The sequence below is a fragment of the Coccidioides posadasii genome, chromosome 1 (genome assembly GCF_018416015.2).
Source record: "Coccidioides posadasii str. Silveira chromosome 1, complete sequence".
NCBI classification, from domain to species: domain Eukaryota; kingdom Fungi; phylum Ascomycota; class Eurotiomycetes; order Onygenales; family Onygenaceae; genus Coccidioides; species Coccidioides posadasii.
Window position 1 is genome coordinate 7,595,443 of NC_089407.1, and position 15,541 is coordinate 7,610,983.

The following is a 15,541-nucleotide window of genomic DNA, read 5'->3' on the forward strand; positions in this document are numbered from 1 at the left end:
TCGGCTTCTTCAGGTACCTTTTATTATCAAAGCACGCAAGCAAAAATAGCCACTATTAACTAGTTTCTATAGAAGCAAGCATTCAGATGGAGGATGGCACAGAACGAACTCGAAGTTATTCCCGGTGAATTACATTATACTCACCTTGTCGGCATCAACGAGCTAGTTGGAGATGAGATCGTCATGGTTGTCAATGACAGTCCCAAAATCGTGCTCGCCGATACAACTTTCGGGGGGTGCTATCCGTACAGGCATCATCTAGAGCTCCAAGCCAGGGGTTTTAAAGTGCGGATTGAATCCAGAGATCGAGTATTCTGAACAATTCGAAGTTTTAATCAAATCGTAGATCTCCTCCAATTTTTACGTTTGTAATAAAACCCACATATATCTGCCCGTGGACAACCTGTGAGCGTATGCTGCTTGCAATTTCTCTTTCAAGGTCATTTTGACGTGCTGGTGAGGATGGATGAATGTTGCCTTCTGCGCGATGTGAAATTATATAAGCCTTCAGAGCTACTCCAACCTGACCCAACTCCCCCAACCCCCGAAAAAGAATGGGCATCGACTTTAGCCGAGAGTCCAAAACCATTCATTGACAATGGCCCAGGTCCGGAAACTCCCAGGAAACCCCCTCATAGAAAGATTTTCTGACAAGCTCCCAGAAAGCTGCCAAAACCCTCGCTGCGAGGAACATCTCTCTCCTCCGCAAAACCCACCTAACCACCCTCTGTCTCCACGTCGTATTCCTCCTCCTGCACTTCCTCTTCAACCGGCCGCGTTCCCTCGTTCCCTATGCTATCTTTACTCTCCCTACTCTCCTTATAGAATTCTATTTTGAACGCCTCGGCCGTCCGCGATACAACCCGGGTGACAACTCGCTCCGATCTCCTGGCGAAGACCTCGATGCTTCCGGCCTAACTGAGTATCTTTGGGACGTTCTCTACTGGACGTGGGGATGTATGGGCGCTGTGTGCGTTTTCAGTGACAGGGCATGGTGGCTGTGGATCGTAGTCCCATTGTATTCTATGTGGTTGGCATATACGACTTTTATCGGTGTAAGGAGGGGATTTGCTGGCATGGGAATGGATGGCAATGGATCGGTCCCAGTGGCAGAGAGTAAAAGGCAGAAAAAGTTGGAAAAGAGGGGCCAACGCGTAAAGTACCGCTAGAAAACCTCTCACGAGCTCTGGCGGTGTGCAACCGTATCGGAGATCTGAAGTTGATCATATAGTTACAGTATCTACTCCGCACTATAGACATGTATCCTTGAAGACAAGTTTGATCCCGTTTTGACAATTAAGTGGTTTGCACTCAGCATCTGGATATTGTGTATGTATGTAAACGCATACCGCCACAATGCAAACAATATTTTAGCCTTCCAATCCGAAATAAATCTTGAAGACACAAAAAGAAAAAAGAAAACACCGCTAAATCGAACTCTGATAGATAAAGACCGCCAGCTGGACCTTTCATCCAAAAGTGTATATAACTAAATGATCCACTGGATGTGGAATTTTCGCTTTCGTTTTGGTGGCTGTACGAATTTTGGAAGGCAGGCCTCCATTTTTGGTCTCAGCCGGGTTTGTCAACCTTGATGAGCAAACTCCATCGATGATTCGGGCGTAGAGGCCACGAGGACTCCACCTGCCGGACTGAAAAGCTCTTTCCGCCTTTTCGCTCATCGTTGGCAGTCGATTGGGCAAGCTTGTTAAGCTAGGATGAGGGTATATCAACCTGTATAACTTGAAGAGCTAGGTGTTGTGGATGACTCATTGACAATATCATGAAAGGTTTCTTCCATAGGTTGATTTTGAGGTGGCGGTACCGATGAGCTAGGTATTTGGTCACTTGGAGGGTTTACCCCATGCCTTGTATTTTCCGTGGAAGTCTTCTCACTGCTGATTTCTGGGAGCAAGTCCGCGTCGACGGCCGATGCTTCCATTGGTTGTTGATCCGCGACATCGATGATTACTGATGGATTGCCCGTTCCTTGCACCGATCTAGGTGGCACGCTAATGGAAAGAGAGGCACCATCATCTTCAAAAACCACGTCGTCATCGACAAGGTACTGATCCGCTGGTGTATCACGTTCATCCCCGCCGACGACTGCCGATTCGGGTTGCGCGGCTTCTTCGACGATGTTTGCGGTCGGCTGTGGTTTCAGAGAGGTAGTCATTGATGTATCATCCAACCCTTCTGCCACCAGAGACTCGAGTGATGCCGTTGCATCTTGTGCTGATTTTGAGTATGCTTTGTTCACTTGTTCGTGTATAGCCTCGGGTTTGTTGGGGGGATTAGACGAGGCTACAAATTCGGCGGAATCATTGATATTTTCGACCTGGTCAAGAACACTAGATAATAGAGAGCTGGCTTCAGAGAGTAGGATAGAATCTAGGTTTTGCGTCTCGATACGCTTGGCCTGCGAAATCTGGCTTAGAGATTCCGTTGCTCTGGATGACTCTTCACCGGTAACGTCGCTTACGGTTGAAGTTGCTAGAGAAGGAGTCTCGGTGGCTGTCGTAGACCTTGTCATGGCGCGGATTTTGGCGAGATCTATAATATCGGTCTGAAAATTGTCGCTGCTGTCCCCAGATTGAATCTTCCAGGCTCCAACCTCTTTAATGGTGAGAAGCTCCTGAGCAGCCGATTTTGCAATGGCCATCCCTCGAGATAGGATGTCATCGCCAGTGGCTCTGGCTTCCAAGAAAGCTTCATGGTTCATGCCAACATCACTCACTTCACTCTGCCAATCTGTGAATTGCTTTTTGAGGGCGTGGAATTTGGCCCAATCCTTATAGGTTACTCCATCCATCCAAGCCCATCTCATCCCGATTTCCTGAAGACCTAGGTCACGAATGTTATCAAGAATTTCGAGAGCGGACCCAACAAGCGCTGTCACATGTTGAACGAGTCCGTTATCGTATTCGTCGAACCACATTCTTAATGAGTGGGCTTGTTCCCTGATAGCAAGTCCCGACGCCCTAACCAACTGTAACATGGTCTCCTGAGCTTCTTCCTCCTCTTTAGAGGTCGCATCTTCGGGTAAAGCGCGAACAATATTATTGATCTCAGTTTTGAGTTTTTGCAGTTGCTGTTGTGATAAGGCTTCCAGCTCGGAGACAAGCCTTTCACCTGCATTCACAGCACCACTTTTCCCCATATTATCTACAATTGCTAGGACCTCTTTTTCCAACTCGTCACAGCCCTTATCAGCAGCGAGCGCAAACTTCTCCTGCCATGCTCTTAAATCGCTGGTAATCTGCTCCTGAGCCTTTGCTCGTGTTGGGGATAGAGATGTCGTAGATGAGACTGCTGACTCAGTCGTAGTGCTTGTTGTTTCCCAAATAGTGGATGCCTCGGCGGTTATGCTCGATGAGAAAGCGCTCGTGGTGGAACTCAAGGTTTCAGTTAAGCTGTTAAAGAACGTGTGAGACCTCAATTCCAAACAATTCTGAAAAGTGAATATATAGCAGACAACAACACGAACCTTTCTTCTTCCTGCAGACGCTTCAACTTCCCACCTTCACGGTAGCTTGCGAGTTTTGCCGCGATCCTAAGTAACTGAGGTTCGACGTTTTCGAAATACAAGCTAGCCAACCGTGGTCGTAGCGTGCCATTAAGCAAAACAACGAGGCTAGACCAGACTCTGCGACTATAGGGAATCGCGGTGTCAATTAAGATTTTATGGACCGAAGTGGAAACCCTGTCAATGATAGGTTTAGCTCGAACATATGTTGGCACTAGGTAGCCGTCCCGAAACTTGATCAGCTGTCTTGATATATTTCCGTATTGAGGCGCGATGATTTGTTTGATATGTCCAACCTGTGGCCCCACCGCGGAACTGTAAAGCTCAGCGACGTATGATTTGAAGGATCGTAGTTGCGGGGAAACAAGTATATCCCATTTCTCTTCAACAAACCGCAAGCCTTGCTCTACACGAGGAGAACCGTATGTGTAGTATGCACTTGACGACACGCTCGCAACCGGGGCGTATATGTGGTCATGAAAAGTGTGCGCATAAGGCCGCACAACCTCAACGTATGGTTCTCCATAAATTTTGTAGTACGGAGCTACGTGCGGCTCCAACTGCGAGCGTACAATCAAGTATGGCTTGCATATTCGTGGAGAATGCTCGTCCAGTTCCTCCGGGTTCGTCGGACAACTGAAAAATGCAGTAAATAACGAGTACCATATCGCTAACCTGATTCGTGACATAGTGTTAGCGTGCTCGACCAGCTGCTCGCTTGAAAGGCTAGAAGAAATTACCGAAGGATAATACTCAATGCTCTTCTTACAAATCCAACTCGCCTTTTTGACTGACGGGAAGGGCTCGGTCGACTCGTGCTGCTTGGCTGCTCTCCCTTGGCTACAATACCATTTTCTGAATCTGCCATCTTTTCAAGACAGCACCTGGAGCGTGCCAGACACTCCACAAACGACACGGCAAATTATACCAGTGGAAAAGACGATATATAATTAAACACGTGCAGACTGTGAAGTTTCCAAGTAAGCCTGGGATATGCGGAGGACTAAGAGGAAGGCCTGAAGAAAGCGTTCGCTTACCGGTGGTATCGAAAAATCTACAAAGAACAAATTGGCCTCAGAATAAGATGAGGCCAGCCAGCCACTCGCGCCATTCACAAAACGAACCAGTACTGCAAGGTGAGAATGCGATGGTTCTGTTGCATGCCGGGTTTCATCGCCTTGAGTTTTCGGTTGGAGCTTGAGCCCACAACGCACGCGGTGAGGTCATTTTGCTTGTGATCACGCGTCTGGTGCCTTGATTCGGCTAAATGGCTTCTCCGCATTCCGAGGGCTTGGCAACTTTTCAAGAACAATCCATTTAGTACGGAGGACATGGAGGACTGTGATGCGGTTGCTTTATTTCGCCAATTATGAACCCGACTCTGGTAGAATAGCAACTCTCCAACCATTCGCCGTGTCAAAACTGACACAATTTGTACTTTCTCAGCCAATAGATGGCCGCCCTTGTCCCGTTGACAGAGTTCTTCCCATTGTCGTCCATGAACGCTGGCATTGAGGAATGTTTACTTACGATGGGCAACGTGTTCATGAGGTTTGGCCGTACAATACTGGATGTCGGGAGTCTAAGCAGGCAAGTAGAGTATATGGGCCGCTGCATTTACTCGCTCTTCAGCCTAGCCACCGGCATTGCTATCTTGTGAGTAAAGCAGAATCGAGTACAGGGCAGTTCCGGACCATTGAACCTAGGCTTTTATCTCCATATGGTTGTTTTGAAGATAGCATTGCCACTTTATGAGCATAATAACGAAATGGCGCTCCACACAGCTTTGGAGAGTCAAGACGCGGTCAGTGGCACGTATTCTGAACCACTCGGGATGCGCCCTGGCCTCCACCAAGGCCATCGGTATGGGCTGTGGGTTGAACGGGGCATGACGCAGTCATTGCACATAGCTCCTCAGCAGTTTAGCCACTAGAGCTGGAGTGTGGAGGAATTGCGTCGAGGATCTGGAGAAAATAGCCAGCAGCAGGGATGCTCTAGAGTCATCGTAGGAGCTTGCTCAGCTGCACTAGTCTAAATATAGTTAGGCGTAATTGCGGATCATTAATGCCCCGTCTCCGTGAGCACGATTACTAACCAATCACTATCCCCGGATGAGGCTTGGCGCGCGCCACCCAAAACGGGCCAACAGAATCCCCGCTGGCACTGCATCATGTGGCAAGAACCGGCTCCAGAGTCATTAACCAGCAGTTTTGAACTTCATCTTTTCCTTCCCTCCCTTCGTCAACCAGATCTGTAATTCCAGGCGCCGGTCAATGATTGAACTCTCATATTCTTGAACCTTTGGGTCGAATTCCAGTCTGAATCATACTTCACGACCGGAGATCATCAGAACGATCCGATGTTTGCCGCAAATCCTGGTAAGAAAGGGAGAGGTCCAGATGAAGCAGATACTTGTCGAATATGTCGAGGGGAGGGCTCGGAGGAAGAGGAGCTGTTCTATCCCTGCAAATGCAGCGGCAGCATCAAGTTTGTCCACCAGAGCTGCCTGATGGAGTGGCTCTCCCATTCCCAAAAGAAATACTGCGAGCTTTGCAAGACCCCGTTCCGCTTCACCAAGCTTTACGATCCAAATATGCCCCAGGATTTGCCCGCTCCAGTTTTCCTGAAGGAATTGATGGTGCATAGTCTCCGTTCGCTGCTCACCTGGTTGCGCTTTTTGCTCGTGGCCTTTGTCTGGCTTGGCTGGCTGCCTTGGTCTATGAGGGCGGTCTGGCGGGGACTCTTCTGGCTTGCCGATGGACGCTGGCCAACTTCTGAGAGCCTTCCTTCCACGACCTCTGCTGCGGCCAGTGAGACTTTAAGTAGCCTCGCTACCCAGGGCACGTCACCCGTTACAAATGTTTTCAGCACGACTTCTCCGGCGACCGCCCACAGTCTTCAATCAACCATTCCACAGTTCCTTTTCCCCGTGTCATCGGTATTGAACTTCACTGCAGGGGAACCTTTGATATATTCCATCGCCAAACGGCTCCTGGCCAATGCTGTCGTTCTTACTACTTCCGCCTCGACCTCTATGGATCCCGGAAACGTAACTACATCGGCAACGAGGCGTTTGCGACAGCCGTCATGGCTGTCTGATGTTGATTTCTTGAATAGCTTAACTCCATATCCAACCATAAACAATATATTAATCGATACTTTGGAAGGCCAATTGATCACCTTGCTCGTGGTGATCCTATTTATACACGTATTTCTAATACGGGAATGGGTCATACAACAGCAACCCGCCATAAATCTCGCTGAAGGCGAGCGGGAAGCCGCTGATCAGCTGCTTCGAGACAATAGAATTAACCCTGTTGTGGAACCGGAACCCGAGCAGAGAAACGAGGAAGGACTGGCACCCATTGAAATGCCAGTTATTGAACCAATTCAAGCTGGCCACTTTGACGTTGAAGCGGATGATAGAGTCTCTACGACCGATATCCCATTTGATGCTGAAGAAAGTCTGCCAGCGGGAGGCAGTGCTTCCCCCAAACCCTTTATCGCCAATACGAGCACATCTTCGTTCCTCACATCAGAACCTGGCCCTTCTAGCGAACAAACAAACAGGGAAGCTTCTATGACTGGTCCGGGCCTGGATTTCAATCGTTATTCTAACCATTCATGGAGCTTTGGGGTTGAAGGTTTGAATGAAACTCTATCGCCAGGCGAGCAAAGCTCAAATACTAGAGACAACGGAGGCAATTTCAGCCTGGGAGGGCCTGTGATTGATACTTTAGGTCAGATTCAACGCGAAGAACCTCATTTCCCTACCTTCCCAGCTACTACGTCGCACACAGGGAACGCGCTGAGGCCGTTCGAGGATGACGCCGGATCCGCCAATCAACCCACTGAACGCTCTACGGGCATATCTCTAGGCGACTGTGCCACTGCTTCAAACGAAAATTTATTTCCAGTACAACCCGCAGAACCCGAGGCTGTTGGCGGAGAAACTACGGGGCTACCGTTGATTCCTTCCCCAATTTTTGGAAATAATGATATCAATTTACCGGCAAATCGTTTCGATTTTCGACCAAACGTTGAGTTTCCCGAAATCCAGGCGAGTATTGACGAGTATTCCCGTTCTCTTCGTCTTCTAGAAACGGATGACGCAGAAGTCCGCGGGGCGTCAACTGCGGATCCCACTACCCCGATGCAAGCACCAGACGCTAGTTCAATACAGGCAACGGAATTGCAGAGGCAAGAGAGGCCAGCTGTTCCAGTCCATGCTCCGAGGAATCTGAAAGAGCGTGTGGTGGAATGGTTTTGGGGTGGTATCCCTGTTCAGCCAAGGCGACAGGATGAAGGGGGCGATGACGAGCGTATTGTTGAGGACCCAGCTCAAGAACAGCCGTTTGTTCCTGTCCGCCATGGCCAGCATATGCTGGATGCCAATGTAGCCCCTGATAATGAAGCCCCTAATCGTGCGGCGGCTCCGGCGAATGGAGGATTTGATAATGATGCCGATGCAGTGGATGATGCCGACGATCTGGAAGGTGTTATGGAGCTCATTGGAATGCATGGTGCAATTTTCGGCCTTCTTCAAAACGGGGTTTTCAGCGCTCTCCTTATTTCGTTTACCGTCACCGTGGGCATCTGGCTTCCGTACCTATGGGGTAAAATCGCTCTAGTCCTACTAACCAACCCTATACGGTTGTTCATCGGAATTCCTCTTGCAATCCTATCAATAATCGCCGATATTGCTGTCGACACCGTCATTGGAAGCTTTGCCTATCTGGTATACGTTGGAAATGTCTTAATAAGGGCTCTCTTGGGACAAATTGGGAAAGCCATCCCTCTTCTCGCGAAATTCTCAGCAAGTAATGCTGTTACTCACGCCTCGCTAAGTTTAATTGATGGAAGTGGCCAGCGTCTGAGACGGATAATGACGACTTTCTTCACCTTCCGCGATTCCGATGTTCCGATGTTTTCCGTCCTTGCCCATCAAGCTTTGCGAATACATCAGGCTCGGCTTACTGCTGTCTATAAGTTCCTCTTCCACATTGTTAAAACGGTGACTTACGATGCTCCTCTGCATATCCTTCGGCAAGACAGCAGTGAATCGCTACTTCAACGGCTTTCTCATGTGAATTCCATGAAAGCTCTAACTTTCGTTACAAACACGTCGAAGGATTTTGTACGGGTGGTCTATTCCATCTTGAAGTATGGAGATTTGTCGAGCTTGAATACTTCCGTGAATTATGCCCTGCCCGCAAATATGGACTCTGATCTAGCCTACTGGGATACCAAGGATAGGATCATTGCCATTTTCGTCGGCTATTGTTTCGCATCGCTTGTTGGCTTATCCTATCTTCGCCTCTCGGCGTATTTCTCTGGAGAACAACGCGGCCCAAGAGTAAATGGTGCCGTGGCTGAAGTCCTTCACCAGGCTGGCGGAGTCATGAAGGTCATTCTGATTATTGGGATTGAAATGATCGTGTTTCCACTTTACTGTGGTATCCTGCTTGACATCGCCCTCATGCCACTCTTTGAAAATGCCACATTCGGGACAAGATTCGCATTTGCTACAGATTCTCCGCTTACTTCACTGTTCGTACATTGGTTCATCGGCACTTGCTACATGTTTCACTTTGCGCTCTTCGTGTCTATGTGCAGAAAGATCATGCGCAATGGTGTCCTCTGTAAGTTCACCTATCGCCTGTTAACTCCCTTTTCGTAGCCTTGCCTAACACGAACTTTCAGACTTCATTCGGGATCCTGATGACCCGACATTCCACCCTGTACGCGATGTCCTCGAGCGCAACGTGTCAACACAGCTCCGAAAGATCGGGTTTAGCGCCCTAGTGTATGGGGCGCTTGTGATCATTTGTATGGGTGGCGTAGTATGGGGGTTGTCTTTGGCTCTCAATGGAGTACTGCCATTACATTGGTCATCTAATGAACCAGTGCTCGAATTCCCAGTGGATTTGCTTTTATATAACCTCGTTATGCCACTTGCCATTCGATCCATCAAACCGTCGGATATCCTGCATAATATGTACGAATGGTGGTTCCAAAAATGCGCACGTCTTCTAAGATTAACAGACTTCCTTTTTGGGCAGAGACAACTGGATGAGGAAGGGTATTATATTAGCAAGACATGGAAGCAAAAGTTATTGGAAGGGAGAGCGTATTTTTCACAGCCAACCGACAACGAGGAGCCGACGGCAAAGCAAGTGCAAGATGAAAGGAATTTTGTGCGTGATGGCAAGTTTGTCCGCGCTCCAGCATCCGACCAGGTTCGAATACCCAAAGGAACGCAAGTATTCCTCGAAGTTAATGAGAACAACGAACGGATCGATGGTAAACCCGACCACGATGATGGCTTGCATGGCAAGACCAACGAAATGTTTACGAGAGTTTATGTGCCTCCTAGATTCAGGACTAGAATTGGTGCCTTCATTTTATTGATATGGGTGTTCGCCGCTACAACGGGTGTGTGTGTCACGATTATACCGTTAGTTATTGGGCGGAGAATGGTCTCGATCCTGTTTCCAGAAAATGTTCCGATCAATGATCTCTATGCCTTTTCAGCTGGGCTATATTGTGTTGGTGGAATTGTCTACGGCCTGTATCATTGCCGTCATTGGGCGATCCCTCTACGTAACCAGGCCATTCAGCTGTTTTATTCACCGAAGAATTTCCTCAGCAAAGCGTTCAAAACGATGTCATATGTCTTCCACCTAGGATACGTTTTCGGAGCGTTCCTCTTCCTGATCCCGTCCTTGTTTGCGATTATTACGGAACTTTATTTCCTCGTTCCACTCCATACATATCTCAATCGCGAGGGAACTCATATCATCCATTTTGTTCAGGATTGGACTCTTGGTGTTTTGTATATGCGGATGATGGCACGCCTGATTCTGCGTAACGAAACATCACGGCCTGCCATGGCTCTTAAGGCGGTTATCCGAAACGGCTGGCTCCATCCTGACATCAAATTTGCCACCAGGGCATTTATAATACCGGCAGCTCTGGTCACTTTCGTGGCAGTACTGACTCCTCTTTTGATTGGGTTCATATTGAATGGGACGGTCTTTAGAGCAGATTCCGCATTGGTACACTCTCAAGTCTACCGATATTCATACCCAGGATTTCTCTCCTTCGTTCTTCTATGCTGGGGATCGCATCTTCTCCGTCGCCAGATTAATGTCTGGCGCATGAGCATTAGAGACGATGTTTATTTGATTGGCGAGCGATTGCATAATTTCGGGGAAAAGAGAGCGAGGGATGTTGGTGCTGCCAGGCGCATGATCAACCCTGCATGATACGTAGACCCTTTTTTCTTACTTTATTTCAGAGATCATAGCATGTATATACCAGAAGACTTTAGCATTCAAATTTTTTTCTTTTCTCCCTTCTTTCGCGCTGACACTGGTGATGAGCAGAGTTGAGTTGATGCTCTTCGCTGTTTGCTCTGTTTGCTTCATGTGGCTTCTCATGTGGCTCAGCGGCGATCCTGTGGCTCGTGCTAGTGACACGTGCTGAAATTAGGCTAAACCTAAATAGGGCTGCCCCACCTTCTAGGCTGACGGATATCTGTGGTCTCTGATTGGCCGGCACCCTGGCAGCCGCAGTGGCTTGGTGGGATCGCGATCTCCGGTGGGCACAGGGTCCAGGCAGCCTTGATTCTTCGTTTCTTCTTCAAGGGCAGGAAACGACCAGATTCTTTTCGCGCCTTTCATCTGTCATTTGTAGGATAGTATTTCGGTTCGATGAGCTGATCTCACGATGTCGGTTCTTCGGGGTGGTTCGTTCTTCCAAAGACGGCTTACAAAGTTGTATACCGATACCAAATCATCGTGCGAAAGCGTCTCTACTGCCGCAAGGCCAAATGACGACCCGGAACTGATCTCCCTTAATCGAAGTTTCCGGACGCAAAAGGACCGATTGTTGGCCTGGGGTCTTGATTGGAGCGATGCCAGCGCTGCGCAGCCCAACGACATTGATGAGGCGCTGGCCGAAGCTGGCTTCAGCGACGTTGTCGCCAGCATCATGTCATCCATTCAGGGACTTTTGAATGAGGCTGAGAGGCTGCAGCAACCTGATATTCCGAAATCCTCTCCGGATGGGCTGACGACTGGCGTGGTCAAGACAACGTGGACAGATAATGAAATATCGAGATCAAAAGCGCTGTTGGACGAGCTGACTTCGCACATTGATACCCTTTATGACTTATCCCGATCACGGAGGAATATGACCATGAGCATCTCATCGAATACACAGTCGCAGATGCAGAGCCCTCATTCTCCATATTCGCCTCGGCCCGAGAAGTCAACGTCAAAAAGGCCACTGTTGTATCCAGTCTCTCTTGATTCTAAGATATATCCCGAGAAGCACAGCCATCTAGCAAAAAGAGACATCAAAGGTGGCTCTCACTTTTCTAGCGGCACAGAGCGATTTGCTATGAGTTCTTTGAATCTTCATGTCGACACCTCGGCTCATGACCACACCTTCCTCGCTGATGAAGCACTTCTACCTTTCTTATCCTCCACAAAAGAATATTACATCAATCGCAAAGCCCTGTACCTTTCCAGTGATGGAGCCACCCACGCTCCCAATCCGCCACCTTATGAACCTGTTGCAGCTTCAGCAAATTCTCGAGTAACGGGGCAGTTGCACACGTCCGCTATACCAGCTCCATTGGCCGAAGGCGTGAATGCCCTTTCGGTTCCGATCTTGGTCGAATTTTCGCCGATACTAATGGAAATGCAGAACTCTCCAGTTTTACCGAAAAAGCAAAGATTGGACCACCTCAGTCAAACCCTGAAACGACTGGTCGAAAATGCCAGGGTCTCTCACCTCGGATTGCTCAAGTTCCTGGGTTACTTCGTCGATATGGCACATTCTCGCTATGCATTTGTCTATCAGATGCCAACAGACATTCCTTCCCTACCAAGGCAGCCGTCTTATCCAATACAACCCAAGCCTCTTGTCTCACTCTTACTCTCCGGTATCGACCCCCAGGATACTCCGGTTCCAAATCTTGAAATAAGATTCCGATTAGCATATAGTCTCGTTTTAGCCGTTCTACATATGCGAAGTCAGAATCTCATCCATGGAAATCTCAACAGCAACAATATCTTGATATTTCCTGGTGTGGAAGTGTCTAACACAGGCGCTGTGGACAACTTCCCCGCAGACTTCCGTCATCCTTACTTAACATCTCCAGCTTTATTTGACAGTGAAGACAAGAATTCTCCTCCCGAACCTCTTTCGTCGAGCATGTACCGGCATCCAGACGATCGACGAATAATTACCGACCAATCCGCATGGGCGTACGACCTTTACAGCCTCGGACTGGTCCTACTTGAGATTGGTCTATGGACTCCCATTAGCAGACTATGGAAGATGAAGTACACAAACGCAATGTTTAAGTCAAGGATCGAAAATGTGTACATAAAGAAGCTCGGGGCTAAGTGCGGAGGAGCGTACCTGCAAACGGTCCAACTCTGTCTCGATGCACCTAATTTCCATCTCTCGACATCTCCTATGGAGGACCTGAGTCTCCGAGTTCCTCAGACATATCACTACCCATGGAACGAGCCGAGCAAGGCCAATGAGTGGGATACTTTCTCGAAGAATTTTCTTTATACGGTCGGGAAAGTAACCTTCCGATGTTGTAGCCTTGATATCGTTGCACCACCTCCTGACACCGATCTCGAGGAGTCTCTTCCGCCGCCTTTGAGCCTTGATCTTGACGCTTCATCATTCCAAGAAGTTAAGCCACAGGATTTGGGAATTCCCACCGTTGAACCTGTTGTTCCAATTAACATTGGGGATGATACTGCACCTTTAACGGATCGATTTGGCTCACACATAAATTCCGACAATACTGAAAGAAGAGTTCGAAAGCGAACCCTTAAAAAATGGTCAAACCTTGAGATACCCGATGATCATCTCCAGGCCTGGAACAAGATACTCATGCCAAAGCTGAGCAAGTTACTTCAGAAAATCCTCAAAGATTCGAATGAACCCTGCAGTGTTAGCTTGATGATCGCTGGCGAATCCGCAGAAACAGCCAAAACAACTATCTGCGTCACCTGCACGAGCGTTCGCAGAGTTAAGGCCGCACTCAAGAAGTATTTTGAGTATGATCGCGAAAACTGGGACTTGATTGTCATCAGGGGGAATATAAACCGATCAAAAGTACCTAGAAGACGTCGCAAGAAAGCTAAAAGCTCAAAGACAGCAGAAAAGGCTCCTATGGATTTGAATCCCCATTACCAACAAAGACCTATATGCGGTGCCTCGATAGGGGCATTCCGTTCGGACGAACATTTGCCACCGGTTTCGTATGGCGGCGCGATCCTCGTGGATGGTCTGCCTTACGGGATGACCGTCCACCATATGCTTGATAGCCCTTGTGACGACGATGAAGAGTACGAAGATAACGGCTGCCCTCCCCGGTCTTCTGGCAATTATACGCCGCATACGGAGATGCAAGATCAAGACTTTGCTTACTCTTGGTGTGATGATGTCCCACCGCAAGCGCTCTACCCCTTCGAAATTTCCGACAGCGAGGGCGCTGATGACCAATCTATTGCCCATAGTATCGATGAAACATATGATGACTATTGGCTGTCTGATAGTTATTCAAGCGACGAAGCAGAAGACGTCGGGGATTTCGATATTGATGACGATACAGCATCGATCGGAGACACTGAAGGGGTCGACCCTCAAGATGAGCCTCGGATTATAGTCACGCAACCAGCCCTTGATGACGTGGAAGACGGCTTCTTTCCTACTCCTGAGGATCGAGACGACGAGCACCTTGCATCACACTCACTGGGTTATGTCCATGCCTCCTCTGGACTTCGAAGGACAACACGGGATGGAATCAAGCATGAAGTCGATTGGGCGCTTATTAAAATCGATTCTGACCGTTTGGACGCTACCAATGTAGTCCCCTTTACGCCTAGTGCGTCGTCTTCGTCGCATCCACATTCAGCAAATATTGCACCTTCCAACAGCGCCGATCAACCTCCACAGCATCAGTTCCAAAACCTCACAAAAGTAGCCAGACTCGATGAGTTGGGTGGCTTGTATGTACAGTGCTGTGGAAGGACGAGTGGCTTTCAGAGCGGGCGAATTTCCAAGGCAATGACACTTGTCAGATTGCCTGGCCGTCAATCATTTTCTTTGAGCTTTTGCGTTGACGGCAATTTTGGAGGTAAACAAACCTCGCTATTCTTCTTTTCCCAAAAAAGATTCCTTTAATCACTTGCTAATGGTATTGCATTCCCTCCAGTTCCCGGCGATTCTGGTGCATGGGTATTCAATCAAAACGGCCAAGTATGCGGACACGTGCTCGCATGGTCCGAAAAGAGTCGAACGGCATACATCGCACCTATGGAAATCCTCCTCGACGATATCGCACGCACGCTCGGTGCAAACAGCGTGGCGCTTCCGGGTAGCGAAGAAGAATTAGCCTGGCACGGCGCCATGGCCGCTGCGACTTCTCCTTATGTCAATGTCGCCGCTGCAACGACGAAACATAGCCTGAGTGTGGTTAAAGACCAGCTACCTCTAGATCTTCGGAGGCTGAATCTTGATCATCTCGACGAGCCCTCACTCGCTCGACAGACCTCCGGACAACCCACTGCTCCCGGCGGTAGGAACGCGACAAGTTCTACTGCTACTTCTGCCATGAAAGACGTTCCCGTGTCTGGTGCAACCACGTATAGAGGTATCAATGCTTTGATATCCCATCCACGAACTATGGAACACCAACTTGCTTGATTTATGATAATGCCTGTGGCGATGCTATTGAAACCTGTTTCCTGCTGTTTATACTTATTTTTGGAAGCACTAGCTGAATGATATGTATGATTGCACTGTTTTTATAAACGAAATAGTTAATTACCATGCTGTTAACTTCCACTATCTAGAATTTTCCAACCGCTGACATTCTACTTTGATGTGGAGTATATAGGAGTCATTTGTAATTCATGTGCCTTCTCTCTCCCTCATTTATCAACATTCAAACATTTAATTAATACAGGAAAAAGAACA

General features: G+C 48.4%; 4 protein-coding genes across 4 annotated transcripts; 3 read left to right on the top strand and 1 right to left on the bottom strand.

The window, feature by feature from the left end:
• The first annotated feature begins 456 nt into the window (after positions 1–456).
• D8B26_002293 (uncharacterized protein) lies at positions 457–1,696 on the top strand. Its single transcript, XM_066123785.1, has 2 exons — positions 457–607; positions 663–1,696. The coding sequence occupies exons 1-2, from the start codon at positions 599–601 to the stop codon at positions 1,167–1,169; spliced, it is 516 nt and encodes a 171-aa protein (XP_065979860.1). The 5' UTR covers positions 457–598; the 3' UTR covers positions 1,170–1,696.
• A 33-nt stretch (positions 1,697–1,729) lies between these two features.
• On the bottom strand, positions 1,730–4,492 carry D8B26_002294 (uncharacterized protein; the record flags this gene model as incomplete). Its single annotated transcript, XM_003066208.2, has 3 exons — positions 4,267–4,492; positions 3,488–4,201; positions 1,730–3,413 (listed from the first exon to the last, which is right to left on the bottom strand). Exons 1-3 carry the CDS (start codon positions 4,392–4,394, stop codon positions 1,730–1,732), a joined length of 2,526 nt encoding a protein of 841 aa, XP_003066254.2. The 5' UTR covers positions 4,395–4,492.
• Positions 4,493–5,875: 1,383 nt separating this feature from the next.
• D8B26_002295 (uncharacterized protein) lies at positions 5,876–10,864 on the top strand. Its single transcript, XM_003066209.2, has 2 exons — positions 5,876–9,168; positions 9,230–10,864. The coding sequence occupies exons 1-2, from the start codon at positions 5,886–5,888 to the stop codon at positions 10,792–10,794; spliced, it is 4,848 nt and encodes a 1,615-aa protein (XP_003066255.2). The 5' UTR covers positions 5,876–5,885; the 3' UTR covers positions 10,795–10,864.
• A 393-nt stretch (positions 10,865–11,257) lies between these two features.
• D8B26_002296 (uncharacterized protein) lies at positions 11,258–15,518 on the top strand (the record flags this gene model as incomplete). Its single annotated transcript, XM_003066210.2, has 2 exons — positions 11,258–14,699; positions 14,778–15,518. 2 exons carry the CDS (start codon positions 11,258–11,260, stop codon positions 15,266–15,268), a joined length of 3,933 nt encoding a protein of 1,310 aa, XP_003066256.2. The 3' UTR covers positions 15,269–15,518.
• Between the last annotated feature and the right edge of the window lie 23 nt (positions 15,519–15,541).

Excerpts from the sequence above, each read along its gene's own strand:
- D8B26_002295 (XM_003066209.2), top strand. The coding sequence starts at position 5,886 with ATGTTTGCCGCAAATCCTGGTAAGAAAGGGAGAGGTCCAGATGAAGCA. Across the intron at positions 9,169-9,229 it reads CATGCGCAATGGTGTCCTCT|ACTTCATTCGGGATCCTGAT; the intron begins GTAAGTTCACCT and ends ACGAACTTTCAG.